At 38.6% G+C, this 24,323-nt stretch overlaps 1 protein-coding gene and 1 long non-coding RNA gene across 8 annotated transcripts in view; one reads left to right on the top strand and one right to left on the bottom strand.

The window, feature by feature from the left end:
• The window catches only part of RBKS (ribokinase), a 99,003-nt gene that overhangs the window by 8,483 nt on the left and 66,197 nt on the right, over window positions 1-24,323 (top strand). For all 7 annotated transcript variants that reach the window (XR_004257250.1, XR_004257251.1, XM_032239493.1 and 4 more), the window contains exon 2: window positions 23,301-23,433. Coding sequence is in view for 5 of the 7 variants with exons in the window: in XM_032239493.1 (XP_032095384.1) it covers window positions 23,301-23,433 (133 nt within the window). In the remaining 2 variants the exon portion in view is untranslated. The remainder of the gene's footprint in view (window positions 1-23,300; window positions 23,434-24,323) is intronic.
• Window positions 4,125-23,855, bottom strand: LOC116524285. Its single transcript, XR_004257254.1, has 3 exons — window positions 23,769-23,855; window positions 11,315-11,316; window positions 4,125-4,136 (listed from the first exon to the last, which is right to left on the bottom strand). It is a non-coding gene; the product is annotated as an uncharacterized LOC116524285 (long non-coding RNA).

Genomic DNA, 24,323 nt, shown 5'->3' with positions numbered 1-24,323 from the left:
TTTTGTATATGGTGTAAGAAAAGGGTCCAGTTTCAGTCTTCTGCACATGGCTAGCCAGTTATTCCAGCACCACTTAATGAATAGGGAGTTGTTTCTCCATTGTTTGTTTTTGTCAGTTTTATCAAAGATCAGATGGTTGTAGGTGTGTGACATTATTTTTGGTGCTCTTTCTTCTGTTCCATTGGTCTATGTGTCTGTTTTTGTACCAGTACCATGCTGTTTTGTTTACTGTAGCCCTGAAGTATAGTTTGAAGTCAGGTACTGTGATGCCTCCAACTTTATTCTTTTTTCTTAGGATTGCCTTGGCTATTTGGGCACTTTTTTGGTTCCATATGAATGTTTATTTTATTTTATTTTTATTTATTTATTTTTTGAGACAGAGTTTCACTCTGTTACCCAGGCTGGAGTGCAGTGGCAGAATCTTGGCTCACTGCAACCTCTGCCTCCCAGGTTCAAGCAATTCTCCTGCCTCAGCCTCCCCAGTAGCTGGGACTCCAGGCCTGCTCCCCCACACCTGGCTAATTTTTGTATTTTGAATAGAGATGGGGTCAGGCTGGTCTCAAACTCCTGACCTCAGGTGATCTGCCACCCTTGGCCTCCCAAAGTGCTGGGATTATGGCGTGACTCACTGCACCAGCCTTATTTTTCTTGAGACAGGGTCTTGCTCTTTCACCCAGGCTGGAGTGCAACAGTGTGATCACAGCTTACTGCAGCCTTGACTTTCAGGCTCCAGCAATTCCCCTTCCTTAACCTTCCAAGTAGCTGGAACCGTAGGCACACACCATCATGCCCAGCTAATTTCTGTTTGTTTGTTTTTGTTTGTTTGTTTTTGTAAAGACAAGGTTTTGCCTTATTACTCAGGCTGGTCTCAAAGTCCTGGGCTGAAGCAACACTACCAACCTCAGCCCCCCAGAGTGCTGGGATCACAGGTGTGAACCACTGTGCCTAGCCCTGTTTGAATTTTAAAATTCCTTTTTCTAGTTCTGTGATGAATGTCATAGTAGCTTAGTAACAATTGCATTGAATCTATAAATTGTTTTGGGCAGTATGGCCATTTTAATGATATTGATTCTTCCTATCCATGAGCGTGGAATTTTTATTATATGTTTGTGTTATCTAGATTTCTTCAATCAGTGTTTTGTAGTTCTCATTGTAGAGATTTTTCATCTCCCCGGATAGCTGTGTTTCTAGGTATTGTATTTTTTTGTGTGGCAATTGTGGATGGGATTGCATTCTTAATATGGCTTTCGGCTTGACTGTTGGTGTATAGAAATGCTAGTGATTTTTATATGTTGATTTTGTATCCTGATACTTTGCTGAAGTTGTTTATCACCTTAAGGAGCTTTTGAGCCAAGAGTATGGGGTTTCCTAGATAGAAAATCATGTCATCTACAAACAGGGATAGTTTGACTTTCTCTCGTCCTATTTGGATGCCCTTTATTTCTTTCTCTAGCCTGGTTACTCTGGCAAGGACTTCTAATACTTTGTTGAATAGGAGTGGTAAGAGGAGGCATCCTTGTCTTGTGCTGGTTTTCAAAGGAAATGCTTCCAGCTTTCTTCCATTCAGTATGATGTTAGCTGTGGGTTTGTCATAGATGGTTCTTATTATTTTGAGATATGGTCCTTCAATATCTGGTTGATTGAGAGTTTTTAACATGAAGCAGTGTTGCATTTTATGGAAAGCCTTTTCTGTAGCTATTGAGATAATCATGTGGCTTTTGCCTTTAGTTCTGTTTATGTGATGAATCACAGTTAACTGATTTGCATATGTCTAACCAACCTTGCATCCTGGGGAAAGGTCTACTTGATCATGGTGGATTAGCTTTTTGATGTGCTGCTGGATTCAATTTTCCAGTATTTCGTAGAGCATTTTTGCATCCATGTTCATCAAGGGTGTTGGACCGAAGTTTTCTTTCTTTTTTTTCTTGTGTTCTTGCTACGTTTTGGTATCAGAGTGATGCTGGCCTCATAGAATGAGTTAGGGAGGAGTCCCTCCTCCTCAGTTTTTTGGAATAGTTTCAGTAGGAATAGTACTAGCCCTTCTTTGTACATCTGGTAGAATTTGGCTGTGAATTCATCTGCTCCTGGCCTTTTTTTGGTTGGTAGGCTATTTATTATGTATTCAATTTCGGAAGGTATGAGGTGTTTATAATATTCTCTGTTGGTTACTTGTATTTATATGGGGTCAGTAGTAATATCCCCTTTACAACTGGATAATTTGTAATGAACAGAAACGTATTGGCTCATGGTTCTGCAGGCTGGGTAGTCCAAGATCAAGGGCATCTGGTGAGATAGCTGTATTATTCCAATAATATAGAAATGGTAGAAAAACAAAGCAGGTGGGGGGAAGAGAGAGAGAGAGACAGAGATAAAACGGGGCCAAACTTGTCCTTTTATTAGGAACTCACTCCCTTGATAACAAACCCACTCCCATGATAATGACATTAATCCATTCATGAGGACAGAGCTCTCATGACCTAAACTCCACTCAAAAGTCTCACCTCCCAACCATTTCATTGGCAGTTAAATTTCAACGTGAGTTTAGGAGGGAACAAACATTCGAACCATAGCACTGCTTTTAGGGAATTTAGAGTCCAAAGAAGAAGGCAGACACAGAAAGAGATTATTATTATAGTATGATGCAGTAAGTGCCTGTAGGGCATATGAGAGAACAGGAAAAACTTCGTGGAAGAGATGCCTCCTGAGCCAAATCATTAAAAATAAGCTGCTGCTAACCCAGAATAAAAAGGGGAAGGATTACACAGAAGCAAAATCATGGATGTGTTTGCATAGTGTATGCTGAGGCAGCAACCCTTGGGTCTTAGAACATCAAGAATCAGTGGCGATGAAAGGCCTAATCAACCATGCTAAGGTGCTTAGGTTTTCTTCTGTAGTCCCTGGGAATCAGTGAAGGGCCCAAAGTACAAGAATGACAGCCAGGTTTATATTTCACATAGTTCACTTAGTGCTAATGGCAGATTTAAAAGAAGCCAATGTTTTGAAAGCATCAAAGGCATTCTTCTTAAGACAGGAAGACCCATTTGAAAGGTAAAGCAGTAGTACTCACAAATGTCGATGATGGCTTGAACTAGGACAGTAACGCTGGGAATCAAAAAGAGGAAAAAGCTTAAAGAAATATTTAGGGCGTAAAATAGTTGGAAACAACTGTTTGGTAAAGTTGGCATGAATCAAGCATTCACTCTCTAGTCTTTTTAACAGAGTCTCGCTCTGTCATCCAGGCTGGAGTGGAATGGTGCAATCTCAGCTTGCTGCAACCTCCACCTCCCAGGTTCAAGCGATTCTCCTGCCTCAACCTCCCAGGTAGCTGGGATTATAGGCATGTGTCACCACACCCAGCTAATTTTTGTATTTTTAGTAGAGATGGGGCTTCACCATGTTGTCCAGGCTGGTCTTGAACTCCTGACCTCATGATCCACAAAGTGCTGGGATTACAGGCATGAGCCACCATGCCCGGTGTCTCTGGTCTTTTATAAGGAAACACTAACGTTGAAACTTTACTTGCCCACATTGACAAGACCTAGAAGGTAGAATCCTTGGAAAGAATCCTGTCTTACGGAACAAAAGCATTCCATGCCTACTGCTTTTATTGGGAGGGGTGGAGGTTATATTTCTTAAAAATCAAAATAAATGGTATCAAATAATTAACAGTCACATTCTCTCTGGGGGAAAAAAATTCTAATTTGGTTTTGAGATTTAAGAAAAAATACAGATACTCTTTCATAATTGTAATGGAGAAGATAATGACAAATTTACCTCAAAAAATTCACAGCTATTAACTGAAGACATTGAAATGATAGAAGATATAAAATAGAATGTTAAAATACAAAATAGAATCTTCCATATACCAATACAGCATTCTTAGGGGGAAAAAAAAGCACTACACAAAGCTCAACCACTGTGTAACAAAGATATTTATAATGTGTAAAGGGTTGTCAGGGAACTTAGATACTGTGGGACTAGAGAGTATCAGAGTAGCAAAGAAACTTGAGTTCATTTCTGTGTTGAAATGACCACCCTGCTCATTTTACATATAGGAAGCACAAGTCTGGAAAGAATTAACTGATTTTCCCCAACTAATACCTAATTAAGATTGGAGCCAGGATTAAAGTTTTTATCTTTTGGCTCTGAAATACTAACACATTGTGTTATTGTGAACTTTGGAGTAGCATTTCAGAAGTTTGAAATGTACTGGATTTGCAAGAGACAAAGTGTTCAAAAGCGCTAATAGGGACTGATTTCCTTGAAAAAGAAAACAAAGCTAATATTACAACTATCAGTGTCAGAGTACTTAATATTATTGTCTTTTAGAATTTTTTTCTGGACTGCCACTTTTATTATATATGCATAGTATATAATTTACAGTTCATTGGCATTAAGTGTACCAACAGTTTTGTACAGACATCACCACCAATCATCTTTAAAACGTTTTTCATCTTCCTAAACAGAAATTATGTCCTTATTAAACAATAACTCCCTATTCCTTCCTTTCTCCCCTCAGCCCCTGGCAGCCACCATTCTACTTTCTATCCCTAAGAATTTGACTACTTTAGGTACATTATACAAGTGGAATCATGCAGTGTTTGCCCTTATGTAACTTACTTATTTCACTTAGCATAATGTCCGCAAGAAAGGGTAAGTGAACTTGAAGACATAGTAATAGAGATTATCTAAATTTAAGCATAGAGGGAAAAGGTACAGAGCATCTGTAACCTGTGGAACAGTCTACCATATGTATAATTGGAGTCAAAGTATCTCATAATAGTGGAGTCTTTGTGACTGGCTTATTTCACTTAAGCATAATGTTTTCAAAGCTTATCCATATTGTAGCATGTTTCAGAATTTTGTTCGTTTTACGAACTGAAAAACATTCCATTTATGTACATTACACATTTTGTTTATCTGTTCATCTATCAATGGACATTTGGGTTGCTTCTACCTTTGGGCTATTATGAACAATGCTGCTATTAACATGTGTGTACAAATATCTGTTTGAGCCCCTGTTTTCAGTTCTTTTGGGTATATACCCAAAAGTGAGATTGCTGGATCATATAATAATTCTATGTCTGATTTTTCTGATGAACCACCATATTGTTTTCCATAGCTGCAACAGTGCTTTTCCTTTTAGTTTCTTTCATCTTCTTTATAAAGTGCCTATTCTTCATCTTACTCACCAAGCCTCCTTTTCCTGTTTCGGCTTACACTCTTTTTTTGTTTTGTCTCCTAATTTTAGCCCTGTTTGTAGTCCCTCTTTTATGTCCTCCTCTGCAATTATGCATCCCTATATGCATGTATATTTGTCATGTCTAAGTATATGTTTGTGCAAGAGGAAGAGTGTGTCTATACAGGCAAGGAGCTCAGTAAACCTCATACCTTCTCTGCCACCCTCAATCTTAGCAGCAGCATTTTTGTGGCCATTTAATACTCTGTTACTTAGAGGTACAAAAACTTGTTGATGCAGTGCCCTGAATATATATTAAGTTTTTTTGTTTGCCATGATGAAATTCTTTGAACACTTATCTTTTGGACTCATGTCTGTTTCCTTAGGTAAATTCCTAGAGATGGAATTTCTAGGTCAAAGGAAATAACATTTTTGCTTTTGTTTTGTTTTGAGTCAAGGTCTCATTCTGTTACCCAGGCCGGAATGCAGTGTTGCAATTGCAGCTCACTGCAGCCTTGACCTTCCAGACTCAATTGATCCTCCCATATCAGCCTCCCAAGTAGCTGGGACTACAGGTGCATGCCACCATGCCCAGCTAATTTTTATATTTTATTTTTGGTTGAGACAAGGTCTTGTCATGTTGCTGAGGCTGCTCTCAAATGCCTGACCTCAAGCTATCTGCCCACCTTGGCCTCTCAAAGTGCAGGGATTACAGACATGAGCCACCATACCTGGCTGAACATAACATTTTTTAAATATTTGAAATAGATTTCCAATTTGCCTTCATAAACGTTCTTATGAAATACACTCCTACTCACAGTGTGTGAAAAAGCCTATTTCCTTGACTTTTAACCAACACATTACTAGCTGAGAGATGATAAACGTTTTCACGTTTGATTACAAGAGGAATATTGAATGTTTTTCAGATGTTATTTGTATTTCTTTGGTGAGTTGCCTGTCCACAGGTGCTTTGTCCACTTTCCTGTTGGACACTCCTTAAGATTTTAAACAAGAGAGTTCAAAGAAAAAAATGTGAAGATACTGGTTAAAAAGAGAGTTCTGCAGCAAAGAAACTAATAGTGTAAGAGTTAAAGGAGAATTTTAGGACTCTGGCTAAAATATTGTGGAAATGTGGAAGAGAAAGATTCTCAATCCTGGTTGCCATTTAGAATCAGTTAAACCAGACTTTCCAGGGAGGGAGCCCAGGCATCAATTTTTGTTTTTTAAATTCCCCATAAATTTTAATCTGCCCCAGGGGTAGAGAAAAAGTGACTTACTGATAAAGGCAGGAACTATGAAGTAGTGTGAATGTGACAAAATACTGTAGCAATTTGAAGAAATTAACCTTTAAGAGAATGGGGTTAGAGTTATTCCTGACCAAGGGGAATCATGACTGGCACAGATAAATGTATCAATTTATAAGTGGCATCATACCTGGTTATACAGTCTCTCTGCTGCGGTAATGGTAATACAGAGCCTTCACTCTTGACACATTGTGTCACATGATGCGGTCCAGTGGATATCAGTTCTCGAATTATCTGAGTTTTGCCCAGGACAGTTGTCTCCTAGTTAAGTGGCTGCCGCTTCCTCTATTCTGACAGTGATCATACAATGTTAAAGCTAAACTGTAAGCTAAGTGAGGACAGGGTCTGACTATCTCCAGAACTTCACACAGAGTCTGGAATATGGTAATTGTAACAAATATATGCTGAGAATGGACTGAGCCTCACGAAAAGAATCTGAGATTATTCCAGTTTCTTCCATAGTTATCATACTAAATCAAGATTTGCTTCATTGAATGAAATTTTAATCACTTTTTAGTACCTTTTACATAGTGATCATACCTGTTTGTCGTATGACCTTCAATGATAAGATTTTGAGTTGTATAAGGTTCCTCCTGTGACAACTGATTGAAGACACTTCTTTGAGACCTTAAATTCTTCATATGAGCATTTAAAATATTTCTATCTGCCTCGCTTTACCTTCTTCATGATTTTTATATCACTAGTTTGACTTGGGGTATTTCTTGTATACATGCAGAAGGCTGCTACAAATTATCTCTATATGTATATGGTTTTCTAAATAAAAGTTGAGAGTTTTGTTTTTGCTTTGGGTTTGGAGGGTTTTGTTTCAGGGTGTTTTGTTTTCATTTAGTTTTTTGGTTTGTTTCCCAAATACATCACGTATTAGGTACTGGCCTGTCTCCCATGGTCAAAAATATCTTCAAACACAATCTGTAGTATTGCAGAAAGTAGTTTGTGCAACAGTTGTTTTTTGTTGTTGTTGTTGTTTGTTGTTGTTGTTGATTTTTTTATATGGAGTGCTGCTCTATTGCCCAGGCTGTAGTGCAGTGGCACAATCTCGGCTCACAGCATCCTCTAACACCCAGGTTCAAGCAATTCCCCCGCCTCAGCCTCCTGAGTAGCTGGGACTATAGGCATGTGCCACCACGCTGGCTAATTTTGTGTCTGTGTGTGTATGTATTTTTATCAGAGAGGGGATTTCACCATGTTGGCCAGGATGGTCTCAATCTCCTGACCTCGTGATCCGCCCGCGTCAGCCTCCCAAAATTCTGGGATTACAGGCATGAGCCACCACGCCCAGCCCATGCAACAGTTTTTAAAGTGCCCTTCATAAATTGTATTTTACATCTGGATTTTTACCACCAGTATGAAAAGTTATAATTCATACACTAATATAGCAATAATATTTGTTTTTTCTGAATTAGAAGTATTCATTTTGAAGTGAGAAATACAAATGTACATTTTTAGTTACCTAAGTTTTCAACCAAATACTCGGCCAAAAATTTTTTTAGAAACTCAATTTTAAAGTCCTTCAGGCTGTCTCAATGAAAATCATAAGCAGTTCTTTGGTATTCTGTGAAGACTATAAAGAAAATAGAATATTGGCTGGGTGCAGTGGCTCACCCTTGTAATCCCAGCACTTTGGGATGCCAAGGTAGGCGGATCACCTGGGGTCAGGAGTTCGAGACCAGCCTGGCCAACATGGTGAAACCCCGTCTCTATTAAAAATACAAATAATTAGCCAGGCACGGTGGCACACACCTGTAATCCCAGCTACTCAGGAGGCTGAGACAGGAGAATCACTTGAACCCAGGAGGCAGAGGTTGCAGTGAGCCAAGATCATGCCACTGCATTCCAGTCTGGGCAAACACAAAACTCCGTCTCAAAAAAAACCCCAGAATATTATCTAAAATGTTTTTTTTAAGCTCTTTCAAACTACCACAGTACCTTGCTCAAAGTAGTTACTCAGTGAACATCTGTGGAGAGTATGAGGGAATGCTTGCATGCCACAGTTGCCCAAGAATAGCAGCTGTGTAGAATGTCTACGTAGGGACCCTGGTTCCAGCAGAACTTTAACCCTACTGACAGCTGCAACCAGGAAACTGCATTATTTAACAGGCTAGCTCTTTGGAATATAATGAGCAGAGGATCCTTCCAGTTACTTCAAGAATGTATACTTGTTTGTAAGGTGAACCAGCATTAGCTTAACAGCCAGGTCTCAGGAAGACCAGGAACCAGGGAAGATTCCTAGGCAATGGATCATTCTTGAATTTTTACCCCAGTGCTCCATCATTACCTTGGCCTGACTGTCATCCTCATGTTTGCTCCATAACTCTCTCTCCTTTCTCTATTTGCAGGCTTTTTCTGTGAGTATAGCACCTGCTCCTTCACAACCCTGCCAGTCGGCCTCCTTTACACCCCTGCATCCATTCAAGCTTCTGCTTCCACTGCAAATTGCTTCCTTCTTGCCATATTTCTTATTTGATGGGTGTTCAGCTGTGGCTTTTTATATATATTCATTAAGCTAGGCTGACTTTCTGTCTGCTTGATGTATCGCTTACCTAGGGAATTCCATTAACATCACCTACCATGATGGTGTATTTGACAATTTCTTGTTGTTGTTATATTTATTTTGGTTTTATGTATTTTGCAGCTATTGTATTAGTTATATTTAGTCTTGAATTATTACATTTTCCTGCTGAGTTTAACCTTTTCTCTCCTTTCCTGTAGTGCTGATGAATGTAACCGTTTGGTTAAAGCTAGTTACCATATTTTATCTGTCTCTGCCCTAAGCTTTTTTTGTTTTTTGGCAGATTTTGATAAAGCTATCCAGGTTTATTTTAGTTGTTATTTGTGTTGTGTATGTTTTCCTGACTTTTTTATTTTCACCCTTAGGTGTGTCTCATAAATAGCACATGCCTGGATTTTAGTCGTTTGTTGGCTTGTTTTATTTATTAAATTTTTATAACAGCAACACTCTTTTTCTTTTTACTAGAGAATGTAATCCAATCACATTTATTGGGAGTTCTGATTTATTTGAATTCATTTCAAATGTGTTATGTTACAATAAACTGCTCTTTAGAACACTTTTTCAAACTCATTAAGGCTATAAAGCGGGGGTCCTCAACCCCTGCGCCACAGACCAGTTCTGATCTGTGGCCTGTTAGGAACCAGGCTGCAAAGCAGGAGGTGAGTGGCAGGCAAGTGGGCAAAGCTTCATCTGTATTTAGAGCCACTCCCCAATGCTCACATTACCTCTTGAGCTCCACCTCCTGTCAGATCCGTGGTAGCTTTAGATTCTCATAGGAGCATGAACCCTATTGTGAAATGCACATGCAAGGGATCTAGGTTGTGCATCCTTATAAGAATCTAATGCCTGATGATCTAAGGTGGAGCTGAGGCAGTGAGGCTAGCACCAGGGAGCAGATGCAAATACAAATACAGATTAACATTAGCAGAGAGGTTTGACTGCACAGAGACCATAATAAATCAATTGCTTTGCAGACTCATGTCAGAACCCTATCAGTGAGTGGCAAATGCCAATTTAGCTGCATCTGGTGTCAGGCTTAACTTTATAGTGGCAAGCGAGTTGATGTACTTCAATTGTACAGCTGCATCTGGTAGCAGGCTTTAAGTCAGAATCTGACAGTTATTGTAGCCCACACATGGCCCACCCATTATTTTACTTGCCACTCCTGTTTGTGCCTCTCCCATGCTGCATACTTATCTCATTTACAGTTTTGGTAAGCCCACAAGCTAACCCTAGCCAAAATGAGTAAAAAGCAAATGTCACTGGAGAGTTTCTTTGAAAAGGGGGAAAGACCCAATGATGAGACAGCAGAAGATTTTAAGACTGCCAACAAAATGAAAGCTGCATTTAAAAGAGAATACCAAGAGTCCTGTTTAAATTACAGATGCATTGCAATAGGTGATTTCACATTCTTTAAACCTGCTTTGTATAATATGTGATAACTGGCTATCCAGCAAAGCCATGAAACCTTCAAAACTGCTTTGCTACATGGTGACCAAGCATCCTGCATTAAAAGACAAGCCTTTGGAGTTTATCAAAAGAAAAAAAAAACATGAACACAAAGAACAGAAGCAATCATTGAAGGCCATAGCTTCATCAAATGTGTCTGTACTGAAAGCATCATTGTTAGTGGCTGCACACATTGCTAAAGCTAAGAAGCCCTTTGCTGTTGGTGAAGAGTTGATCCTGCCTGCTGCTAAGGACATTTGTCATGAACTTTTAGGAGAGGCTGCAGTTCAAAAGGTGGCACAAGTTTCTCATTCAGCTGGCACCGTAACTAGACAAATTGATGAAATAGCAGAGGACATTGAGGCACAATTGTTAGAGTGGATTAATGAGTCACTGTGGTATGCAATCCAGGTTGATGAGTCTACCAATATTGACAACAAGGCAACAATGCTTGTTTTTGTGTGATGTATTTTTCAGGAGGATGTGCATGAGGATATGTTATGTGAGCTTTTGTTGCCAACCAACACCACAGCTGCAAAACTATTCAAGTCTTTGAATGATTACATATCAGGAAAACTGAACTGGTCATTTTGTGTCAGTATATGCATGGATAGAGTGGCTGCCATGGCTGGACAGCTTTCTGGTTTCATCCCTCTCATCAAAGAGGTCGCTTCTCAATGCAAGTCTATACACGTGTCATCCATAGAGAAATGCCAGATAGCCAAAAAATGTCACCTGAACTTAACAGCATTTTGCAGGATGTGATCAAAATTATCAACCACATTAAAGTACATGCCCTTAACTCACATATCTTCGCACAGCTCTGTGAGGAGGTGGGCGCAGTGCACACACGTCTTCTCTTACACACAGAAGTGAGATGGGTGCCTAAAGGTAGATCACTGGCGAGAGTTTCTGAGCTATGAGAGCCACACCAGAGATTTCTTTTAGAAAAACAGCACTGGCAACACATTTCAGTGACACAGAATGGGTTGCAAAACCTGCTTACTTGTGTGGCATATTCAACCTGGTCGACAAACTCAATCTGTCACTTCAGGGGAAAATGATGACTGTGTTCAAGTCATCAGATAAAGGGGCTGCATTCAAAGCCAAACTGGAATTATAGGGGTGACAAGTGAACATTGGAATTTCTGACACGTTTCGAACATTATCAGAGATTTTGAAAGAGACTGAGCGAGGGCCTTCTTTCCCCTAGCTGGCACATGATCACCTATCTCAGCTTTCAGAAGAGTTCGAGCCTTACTTCTCAATGACAAAAGACCCCCAAAACTGGGAAGGAATGGATCTGCAACCCATTTGTGGGTAAGCCAAGGTGAATCCCTTTTGTCCGTGCTAGGAGAGGTCCAACTGCTTGAGATCGCAAATGACGGTTTCCTTAAAAGTATGTTGAAACAGCTTCAAATCTTCATATGTTCTGGATCAAAGTCAAGTCAGAATATCCGGAGATTGCCTCCAAAACACTGAAAAGCCTGCTTCCATTTCCAACATCCTATCTTCGTGAAGCAGGGCTTTCTGTAGTAACAGCAACCAAAATGAGATTATGGAGTAGACTGGATATCAGCAGCACACTTCAGTTATCACTGTCTCCCATCACCCCCAGATGGGACTGTCTAGTTGCAGGAAAACAAGCTCAGGGCTCCCACTGATTCTGCATTATGGTGAGTTACGTAATTATTTCAGTGTATATTACAATGTAATAATAACAGAAATAAAGTGCACAGTAAATGTAATGTGCTTGAATCATCCCGAAACCATCCCCTGCCACCACCCGGTCCGTGGAAAAATTGTCTACCACAAAACCAGTCCCTGGTGCCAAAAAGGTTGGGGACCACTGCTGTAGAGCACAAGTAAGTCATACTTTTTGTGAAATACTACAAAACATTAAGCTTACGTTAGCTGTATTCGTACTTCATATGAAATGTTATGCTCTCCTCTGTTAGACTATAGGTTACAAAAAAGGTAGTGCACTCAGGGGTTTAAGAAGAAAAGTTAAATTTGGTAACATTGTGTCCATTCACTTAATTCCTTCTGAATTAAGTAGGAAAGGAGCACCATTATTTGGCCTTTCCATCTCAGCATCTTGGTTCAGCTTGAAGAACATCAGTGTTCTTCAGAAGTATAATTGCTATTAAATAAAAATTACACAATAAATTATAAAATCCTAAAATATAAATAGTTCCAAGGGGCTTTAGGTACATTTCTGGATGATATCTTGTAAGTTTTGGAGTCTGATCAACCTTGCTTTGAATCCTGGCCCTGCCATCTTCTGCTAGGTGAACATGGATATGTTTTGAAATCTCTCTGATTTTCATTCGCCTTCTCTGTGAAATAGGATGAAAATAATAATAACTTTCTCATGGGGTTATTGCAATGATTAAGTGAATGATAGTTATAAAGTGTTTAGTAAAGTATTTATCATATGATAAGTACTCTAGAAATATCTGCCATTGCTAATTTATTAGTTATTTCAAATGAACTAACTATATTAGGACCATCAAAGGAAATGATTGTCTGAGTTGAATTTTAAAGGATTTTAATGGATTAGCTCAGCTGAGAAGCAAAGGAAAGAACTTTCAGGCACAAAGAATAGGCTATGCAAAGATATTTGAAATACAAGTAAGATTTTAAGAATGAACACTGTGACCAGCCGTGGTGTCTCATGCTTGTAATCCCAGCACTTTGGGAGGTTGAGGCAGGTGGATCACCTGAGGTTAGGAGTTTGAGACCAGCCTGACCAATATGGTGAAACCCTGTCCTTAAAAAAACAAAACAAAAAAAAGAATGAACACTGTCAAGAGACCACTGGGAAAACCACCATTCTTTCCTCTTTAACATCACCTAATGACGCAGTCAGAACAAGAAGTGGTGGAAAGGGTCATTGTTAGTATAGAACTTTTGTTTCTTATGCTCTTATATAAATCACTGTTCAATACCTATTTGTGTGTTTTATGTATTGAAAATCCAACATTATAGTCAAAATTGAAAGAATACCAATTGCCAAAGAAAGTAGCATATTGTGGTTAAAAACTATAGCAATAGAGTCAGAAAAGCTGAATTAAAAATTAGCTCAACCCCTAAAAGCTATGTGTTTCTTTGATAAGCCAATACTTTTTGAATTCTCACTTTCTCCCTTAAACAGATGATGATAATGCCTACCCTAGCTCATCTTACAAATAGATTGTTAAGCTCAAATATAACATAATGAGTTCTTGATTATACATGATCACCAAAAATAGAAGATAAATTAAAATTTAATAATTGATTCCAGATTATTTTTTCTTATGCTGATTTATTCTTCTAATTATATTTTGCTTAGGATAAAATTAAAATCTGTTTTTATTTCTTTAAACTACACCAGCAGATGGCAAAGAGATGTAACCCAGATAATTGTAATGTAGTGACAGAAGTCATTTTGGAATTGAAAATTTACTATAATTAATTGGCAAGATAGAAAATAAAATATTAGTTTTGCAGTTATTTGTCACTGTCATTTTTATTATTTTACAAATTCATGCTTTTCTTGTCTTCAGTGAATTTAAAAGCAATTCATCGAGAATTTTGACAAATGCCTTTGTCCCACCAAACCCTTTCTGCTCTGTTTTTCAGCATTCTGATTTTCCCACTTTCCAGTTCTTGTACACATACCTTTTGCCATGCAAAATGGCAATAGTTGTCCAATCCTCACTTCCTAATCCCCTATACATACGTATACATTTTGCCTGCCCTCACCTCTTGCAATCTCTTAATTCCAAAATTAGCTCATTTCCCCACCTCCCCATCCAACCTTTATTCTTCCTCCAGGACAGTTCTCAGCTGGAGTAAAGAGGTGTATATATAATTATCCAAAAAGATTTGGTGAGTTTAGTCGGTATTTTAATTTTTATGTGTATGTTTAATATTTTGAGTAATAAGCCTCTCCCATCATCTTATATACTCAGTCCTCCACACCATACTGGAAGAAAAAAAAAAGTGTGCCCTTTTTGTCCCATTATTCTGACCATATTCCCAACTAAGTTTATAAAGACTCCCATTACATAACTTCATTTCCAGTTTGGAAATTTAATAACTGGCTTACTTTTTCCCTTGGGCTTCAGCCATACATAACACTTTTGCCCTACTCTCACCCCATTGTATTATTTATTGTGCACCTAGGCATCTGTCATCTCAACTTTCTATATAAATGTCTTTTAAGCTGTAGACCATTCATTTGAAAAGATTTACTTCTGCCCATGTTGGAGTCATGAGCATCCAAAGATCACTAGACATGCAAAGAATTGGGAAAATGTGATTTATAAACAATAGCAGGGAGAAAACCATTCAGTCAAAATAAACACAGAAAAACAGGGATGGTGGAATTAGCAAAGGCATTTTTTTTTTTTTTTTGAGACAGGGTCTTACTCTGTCACTCAGGCTGGAGTACAGTGATGCATTCAGAGCTCACTGCAACCTCAACCTCCTAGGCACAAGCAATCCTCCTACCTCAGCTTCCTGAGTAGCTGGTACCACAGGTGCATGCCACCACACCCAGCTAATTTTTAAATTATTTGTAGGGACATGGTCTCACTATGTTGCCCAGGCTGGTCTCAAACACTTGGGCTCAAACAATCCTCCCAGTTCAGCCTCTTAAAGTGCCAGTATTAGAGGCATGAGCAACCAGGCCAAGCCAGAAAGCGATTTTAAAAGATCTGTTATAAATATGCTCAGTGATTTAAAGAAAAACATGAACACAAGAAAATGGAAGATATATAAATGAACCAAATTAGAAGTCTAAAAAATGAAAAATACAGTATCTGAAATAAAAAAATTCACTGGATGAGCTTAATAGCAGAGTGAACATTACAGAAGAAAGGATAAGTGAACTTGAAAAACTAGTAAGAGAAATTATCTAAATTGAAGCGCAGGGGAAAAAATGCAGAGTGTCTGTGACCTGTGACCATATATGTCATTGGAGTCTTAGAATAAAAAAAGAGAGAAGCAGAGAGGTAGTAAAAATATTTGAGGAAATAGTGGCTGAATTTTTCTGAATTTGATGCAAACTATGCAAACATGAACACCCAGCAGGATGAGCACGATATAAACCACATCAGAGCACATTGTGATCAAATTCCTGCACATCAGTTAGAAACTCTTAAAAGCATCCAGAGGTTAAGAAAAAAAGGCACACGTTACATATAGAGGAACAAAGATTGATTGCAGACTTCTTGTCAGAAACGATGGAAGTCAGAAGAAAATGAAATCTTTAAAGTGCTTGAAAAATAAACTGTCAACATGAAATTCTATATCTTTCTAATATAAAGGAGAAAGATAAAGACTTCCTAAAGACTTTTTAGAAATATAAAAGAATTTACCACCAGAAAACTCAACACTATAATAAATGTTAAAAGAAATTCCTTAGGTAGAACCAACATAATTCCAGATGGAAACTCAGATCCATCCAAAGGGATGAAGACCCCCAGAAATGGTAAATATATGGGTAAATACAAAGACTTTTTTTCACTTCTTAATTTCTTTAAAAGGCAATTGACATTTTAAATTAATAAAGTAATAACATAGTACTGTGAGGTTTACTTTATGTGGAAGTAAAATGTGTGACAATAGCACAAAGGTTAGGAAGGGGAAATGGAAGAATATGTAAAGTAGATTACATTTTTTAAGTAAATCAGCATGGTAATGTTGGGGAAAAAGTGTGATTGGTTAAAGATGCATATTGTAAACCCTAGATCAATCACTTTTAAAATAATAAGGAAAAAAATCTGCCAGGCATGGTGGTTTATGCCTATAATCCCAACACATTGAGAGGCCAAGGTGGGAGGCTCACTTTAGGCCAGGAGTTCAAGACCAGCCCTGGGCGACTTACTGCAATTTGTCACTATCAAAAAAAGAAAAAAAAAAAGGAGGGGGAGGGGGAATTGAAATGAAATACAGTTAACCCAAAAGAAGGTAGGAAAAGAGGAAGGAAATGAATGTTGTAATGTCAGGTAGTGATATTGCTATGAAGAAAATTGTTGGGAATCAGTGCTTCATTAATGTTTTCATGTTTCTGCATGCTCAGGACTTTCAGAGCAAAGATTTCTGGCACCATATTAAAGAATGTTTGAATGGCAAACAAGCCTTGGAATTATTAAAGGCCTTTGGAGAGATTCAGAGACTTCTCCCCAAGATCATTTGTTTTCATTCTTGGGGTTGTAAACTTAGAGATCCTCCCCTTCTCTCCCAGAGAGAATTTGTTTACAAAGCAAAGGTCAGAAGGTCTTGTGCAGGTGATGTACCCAGCTTTTTCCCCTACCCTAGAGGGAAGAAGGAGCAGCAGCTGTGTGTAAGATGTCCTATATGGGCTCCAAAATTCATTATTGGAGAGTTATTCTTATTGTGTAAACTCGTGGGGGATTGGGACATGGAGAACTAAAGTATAAAGCATTTGAAGTATTTAAATGCTGTCTCTGATTCAAAAACTTGGCGGGGGGGAGTTCAGAATGAGTGAGTGAATACTTAAAAATTATATCAAGAGGCCAGGTGTAGTAGCTCACACCTGTAATCCTGGCACTTTGGGAGGCCAAGGCAGGCGGATTGCCTGAGCTCAGGAGTTCAAGACCAGCCTGGGCAACACATTGAAACTCTGTCTCTACTAAAATACAAAAAATTAGCCAAGTATGGTGGCATGCACCTGTTGTCCCAGCTACTCAGGAGGCTGAGGCAGGAAAATTGCTGAACCCTGGAGGCGGAAGTTGCAGTGACCCAAGATTGCGCCACTGTACTCCAGCCTGGGCAACAGCAAGACTCCTTCTCAAAAAAAAAAAAAAAAATAAAATATATATATATATATATGTGTGTGTGTATAAAGAAGAGAGTGCCTCCTATAAGGTGGTCTGGGAAGTCCTCTTTAAAGAGGTAACATTTGAGCAGAGATATGGATGAAGTCAGCCCTGGAAGACTGTAACATGGGAGAAGACCATAATGTACTAATCTTTATTGTCTCTCTCATTGCCTAGTACACTTTTTCATACATAAGTAAATTTTAAATAAATAGAGGTCAAGGTTATGACACTCTGAAAGTCTGGTCACTTCTGGCTAGAGTGTTGTTTGTCCACTCTACAAATTCTAGAGTCGCTGCCTCTTCAGACAGAATGACATTTTAGTTACGGACATTATAGCTAGGAAAAGATATGAGTTTCACGCCTGTAATCCCAGTGCTTTGGGAGGCCAGGGTGGAAGGATTGCTTGAGGCCAGGAGTTCAAGAGTAGCCTGGGCAACATAGCAAAACCCCATTTCTGAAAAAAAAAAAAAAATAGTTGGGCATGGTTATGTGCCCCCGTAGTCCCAGCTAATAGGAAGGCTGAGGCAGAAGGATCACTTGAGCCCAGGAGTTTGAGGTTACAGTGAGCTGTGATTATACCACTGCACTTCAGCCTGGGAAACAGAGCAAGACACTGTCTCTTAAAGATATGGGTTAGAAATTAAAATCAGTTAAAAACTATATAAAGCATTATTTATGTTTCATTACCTTAAATAAATAACATATGTCTGCAAATGGAGGGTTAGGGAACATAGAATGAATTTTTAGTTGGAAGGTTTTTTTTTACAGAGGTAGAAATAGATGTCACTAACTTGATTTTGAAATTACTCTCAGCCTTTTAAATGTGGCATATACAAATGCTGAGAAGAACAGATATGGTTGAAGAATACAGACAGTAAACATAATAAATTAACGTAATGAATTTTAATTGGATAATAACTAATAGTACAATCTCCTATTATAGAGCCTTCTGTTGTCAGAAGCTTGCAGCCAAAAGGAGAAAAGATCAAAAGCCAAAAAGCAACACATTTGGTGACTTTTGGCTGAAGTCAATATTAGTGTGACCTCTTTGGTTGAAAGACTTCTCATCCCCATTTCACCGGGTCATTCCTTCCTTTGGTTTGAATAATCTCTGAGAATCTGCAAAAACCACATCATTGTCAAGAAGTTAAAAGCAATTGATAAGTTGTTCTGGTAACACCTGTCAGAGAATTAACTCAGAGCACAAAACCCAGGTATTTAAGGAGTTGACAAGTATTATTAAACCTGTTTTGCAAGAAAAGCAGCTGGTTCAAAGAGGGAAAAGCTGTCAAAAGTAATACAATCAGTAAAGCTCAGGCCTCCTGCCTGACACACCCAGGCTCTAACCACGTGGCCTCTCATGGCAGGGAAGACTGGGGCCATGTATGAACATTTATCACTGTTCCTTTCAGTTCTAACTAAAGACGTTGTAGCATTTTTAAAGCTATGAATTTGTTTTAAATTCAAATATATTTCTTAGGCATGGTTTTCTCTGTTCAGGTTTTCTCCCTCATTCAGACATTTACACTATTTTTACCTTTAAATGGTATAACAATGTATTTCTACTAGTACTGTTTCCTTTTTAATTTGAGCAATTCAATTATTCTGTCTCTGACACTCTGCTAAACCTCTTTTTTTTTTTTTCTTTAATTAGAACAAATCATAGTAATGCTTTCATCCCAGGAGATGGTGCTTTGTGCAGGTGCTTTCTTGAACCTGAACATAATTTCATGATTTCAATAAGAAAGATAGGAAAGTCTAATTCAAAGTAAATTAGGATTTATAATTCAGGAATAATGCTGCCTGTTTGTAACTAACTTTCTAGTTGCTCTCTCCCTCTTCAGTTTATTTACTTTAAAAATAAAAATAAATCAGCCATAAACTGTCTTAGTCTGGGTTTAACAGAAACCAGAGCATAAGACAGAGGCTTAAATGCACTTACTTGGTTAGCACTATAATCCAGGAGTCAAAAGCAGGGGACAGGGAAGAAGGAAGAGCCTATACAACTTGACATTGTCAAGTTGGCCACTGGCTGCTCAGTCCTTCAGGACAGCCTGAGAAGACAGAAGCCCAGGTGTGGGACAAGAGCAGCATTGAGTAAGACTCTGTTAGGTGACACCTGCAAGAAGCCAGCTGGTACCCATGAAGAACTGGTGACTAGTAAATGAGGCAGAGAGGCCACATGAATCTGAAGCAGGGACAAGAGGTATCGCATGATACACTAAATTATTCTTGTATTTATTTATGTGCATAAGAATATAAAGTAAAATATGAACTTTTACTCCCCACCCTTCTTTGTGAATACCTGTCATTTAGCTTTTCACCTGTTACGCATGTACATGTCATGGGAGAACATATACATATATCTTTTCCTTTTAAAAAACATAAATCAGCCAGGCACAGTGGCTCACGTATGCAATCCCTACACTTTGGGAAGCCAAGGTGGGAGAATCACCTGAGCCCAGAAGTTCAAGATCATCCTGGGCAACATGGTAAAAACCTGTCTCTACAAAAAGATACAAAAGATTAGCCGGGGTGGTAGTGCACACCTGTGGTCGCAGCTACCTGGGAGGCTGACGTGGGATGATCATCTGAGCCTAGGAAGTTGAGGCTGCAATGAACCATCTTTGTGTTGCACTTCAGCCTTAGCAACAGAGCAGACCCTGTCTGAAAAAAAAAAGAGAGAATCAGACCAGGCGCAGTGGCTCATACCTGTAATCCCAACACTTTGGGAGGCCGAGGCAGCTGAATCAGGAGTTTAAGACCAGCCTGACCAATATGGTGAAACCCTGTCTCTGCTGAAAATACAAAAAAAAATTAGCTGAGCGTGGTGGTGGATACCTGTAATCCCAGCTACTCAGGATTGAGGTAGGGGAATCACTTGAACCAAGGAGACAGAGGTTGCAGTGAGCTGAGTTGATCCCACTGCACTCCAGCCTGGGAGACAGAGTGAGACACCACCTCAAAAAAAAAACAAAAATGAATCAAACATACTGATCTCCTTATTCCGTGACATATTTTCTTCACTCATGTATTACTTGCGTCAGGGTTAGGTTAACAAGTTTGTTTTGCCTTATAAGAGGTACATCAGGAAACAATGATGAACATTAGTTGAATTAGTGCATGAATGAAGGCATATATGACTTCTAGTTACAGTTCTTGCTTGTGGAAGAGGAATGCTGCTGATACTGGGAATGCAATGGGCAAGATCTGGTAAAATATGGAGTTGTCATTGTCAGACAATTGCCCAGTCATCCCTGCCAGTCTCCCCTCTTTCCCTAATCAACACCTCCACATCTTCATTTCAGAACAGGAATAGATGCTATATGGGGGAGACACAGAAAAGAGACAAAGAGAGGCTGGGCATGGTGGCTCATCCCTGTAATCCCAGCACTTAGGGAGACTAAGGCAGGCAGATCACTTAAGGTCAGAAGTTCGAGACCAGCCTGGCCAACATGGTGAAACCCTGTCTCTACCAAAGATACAAAAATTAGCCTGGCGTGGTGGCGCATCCCTGTAATCCCAGCTACTTAGGAGTCTAAGGCAGGAGAATCCCTTGAACCCAGGAGGTGGAGGTTGCAATGAGCCGAGATCATGCCACTGTACCTCAGCCTGGGCAACAGAGAGAGATTCCGTATTAAAAAAAGAAAGAGAGACAAAGGGAGACTCTTACAAAAATGTGTTCAGTCAGCAAATATCTGTTAACCTTATGTCCCGTGACAGACACATTGCATAAAATGGAGAACATGACAGAGTTGATCCCTGTCTTCATTCAGGGAAAGTCTACAGATGAGGGAAGAAAGAGACAAGAGAGGGGAAGAATACAAAGGAAAAAGAGGAGAAAAATTACTCAAGTAATACATGAGTGAAATACCAAAGGAGTGAAGAAGTTCAGTGATCACTGAATTAATACAGTGCTCATGTTAATATATGTTAGAAATGAGTTTAAATCCCAGCCATCTGCTCCCACATCAAACACACCTACTGTGCCCATGATTTTGCCCTTCCACCACTTACATATACATCCCAGTAATAATCTGGTGATTTTCTAAAATGAATTCTCACAGTCAATAATAAAAATTACACTTGATTCAAATCAGTGAATTGTGACCCAGATCTAACTATAAATATAGTGGAAATCATAAGTTTCTTTCGTGACAGTCTTACTAATCAAGTTATTTGGCCTGTTTTTAGCCACATAGGATATTTTTTCTTTTTAAGGTTGCTATGAGTGTTGTTTGTAGCAGCATCAATAAGCCAAGAATTCACATAGTTACTCAATCACACAGATTACTCATCATTGCCTGTTCATAACAGAATCCTAAATGTTTAAGATTTCTAATGCAAATCAAAATCTCATCATCACTGTCATTGCTAAATTAAATGACAGGATAATAACATTACATTAAAACCATTTTTCTCTTGATTGAGTACCTTTTTCAGAAGTGAACCTTCTAGATGTATATTTTTTTCATCAGTACTATAAATGCATTTAGAATCCAAGATAAAAATAGAATTTAAAGGGGAGGAGTGGGATGTTTTCAAATTATTGATGAGGCTCTTTTGAATCTCAACCATATTTGACAGTGTACTGTTAGGGAATGGAGCAGTTCAGCTCAATTTATTGACACTTTTAGAGATACATAAAAGAGGCTAACAGGTTGAGCTTGGTCTTTATTGAAGTAATCATGTGTTCTTAGCATGAGTTATAAGTCACCCCATTGCAAACTGACCTATAGGAATTGGCATTGCTCTGTTCTAATATGAGACACTGGCTTCAGCTAAATCACAACTTACATGGGAAATTAATATAAATTTCTAACCTGCAAAAGTAGTGTAGGTTCTCAGTGGCCTTACCATTGTGAACTTCTCTCTTGACCTTTCTTTCCTATCTACAGCTAATTAACTTTTTGGTCGCACCTACCCTCTATCTGCTCCCTCTGGCCCATGGCCCACTTCTTTTTGGCCAGCTAGCCAGTGTTTGTGCCACCTGAGCCCATTTTCTTCACTTGCCCCAAGAACTCCACAGAACTCTTCTTTCATTTTAATCATTTCCTTCCATCCTTCAAATATTTTGTTTCTTCACACCTTCCTTCATCTTTAATAATATGAAATATGAAAATCATACCCTGGAGCAAACCTTTTATTATGTTTGCCTCACTTAATACTATCATCATTAGGTAATAGCATTATGGTAAAAATTCTGGCTGTTGAAGAATTTGATGAAGGTATGACTCAAACAAGATTGGCTACAAGATGATAATTATTAAATTATTAAATCTGGATAATTGGTGGATGAGGGTAAGGGAAGTCAGTATGCTGCTTTCTCTACTTTTATAGGTTTGAAATCTTCCATAACAAACATTTTAAAATAACTTAGCTCTTTAGCATTCATTTTTTTTTAACAGATGCTCTTCTTGAGTGAGCACATGAAATGGTGTGGTATGCAGGATGGACTAGGACTAAAACCTGATCCTCCTCTCTGAACACCCTGCTCTTACTCTACCCATTAGTAAACAACAAAAGATTCTTTAGTACCTGGAATTGTAACTTCCCTCTTCTCCTTAGCTCTTGTACTTGATTATCAGAATCCTGGAACACTTCCTGCTTCTTGTTAAAATGACCAGATAAACCCATATAGAAATGTACATTAATTTCAGCCCATTTATTAAATCCCACTGTGAATAAAGCTCTGTGCTGGCATTTGGAAAGGGAATATGAAAGAAAGGTGTTCATGAATAACCCTGATGCAGTACAGACACTAGCCACAACAGTGGGCTCTAGGAGACGGAGAGGAATTCTGTCAAGGAGACTCATTCTTGGTAATGATGCAAACTGCTAAATGTTGTCCTAAAGGAAGAGGTAATCTTCCTTGCTTCTACTTATAGTTCTAATTGTTAAGACTATTCAGAACTCTACCATATAGGCTTCCCTCTCTTCTAAAGAAATTTAATTGATTCCAGTTACCAATATGCCTTTTTCCTTCTCTTTTTAAATTATGATAGTCTTACTCCTCGTTTGCCAAAACCTGGAGAAACCATCCATGGACATAAGTTTTTTATTGGCTTTGGAGGGAAAGGTGCCAACCAGTGTGTCCAAGCTGCTCGGCTTGGAGCAAAGACATCCATGGTGTGTAAGGTAAGTACGAAGTATAGTGGAGAGGATTCTAGAGGTAAGAATCTGGTTTTAAGACTTCAGTTCATTGCTTTTATTTTTTTCAGCCATTTTAAAGTGAAAAATTCAGTGGCATATAATACATTCAGTGGTATTCAGTACATTCAACCACCACTTCTATCTTGTTCCAAAACTTTACCATCATTCCAAAATAAAATCCCTTACCTCTTAAGCAGTTCCTCCTTCTTCCCTCTTCCCTTTAAGGCCCTGGGAACCACCAGTCTTCATTTTGTCTCTATGGATTTATCTATTGTGGACATTTTATATAAATGGAATATATGTTATGTGACATTTTGTACCTGGCTTCTTTCACTTAAAATACTGTTTTTGAGGTACAACTACCTTGTAGCATTTATCAGTATTTCCTTCTTTTTTAGGGTTAAATACTATTCTATTCTATGAATATACCACAATTTTTTTGTTCATCAATGAATGGATTGATGGATGCTCGGGCTGTTTCCACCTTTTGTCTGTTATGAATAACATTGCTACTAACATGAATGTACATGTACTTGGGTACCTGCTTTCAATTCTTACGGAAATTCATTGTTTTTAAAGATCTAAATAAGAGAGAGTAGTCTCCTTGTCCTTTATATTAATTTCTACCTCATTAAATCCTCTGGGAAGTAGCTGTTCTCAAATAACTTAATGCTGCATTCCCTGAATGTAATGAGTTTATAACTGGGGTGTAAGAAGTGAGGGAAATTAGCCTACCCCAGTGGGTTTCTGTCATCCAGTTCTAAACAACAGCATGAGTCATAGGTTTCACTGCAGCAACACGGCTTTTGGAAATATGGTGTAATAACTGACGATTTACTCATCTCTAAGTCATTTTCTTCTAATGCTGTATCTTA

The sequence above is a fragment of the Sapajus apella genome, unplaced genomic scaffold (genome assembly GCF_009761245.1).
Source record: "Sapajus apella isolate SASKATOON/1434 unplaced genomic scaffold, GSC_monkey_1.0 scaffold44, whole genome shotgun sequence".
Lineage (NCBI taxonomy): Eukaryota > Metazoa > Chordata > Mammalia > Primates > Cebidae > Sapajus > Sapajus apella.
Note: the sequence above shows the minus strand (reverse complement) of the source record. Positions and strands in the feature narration are given on the sequence as shown.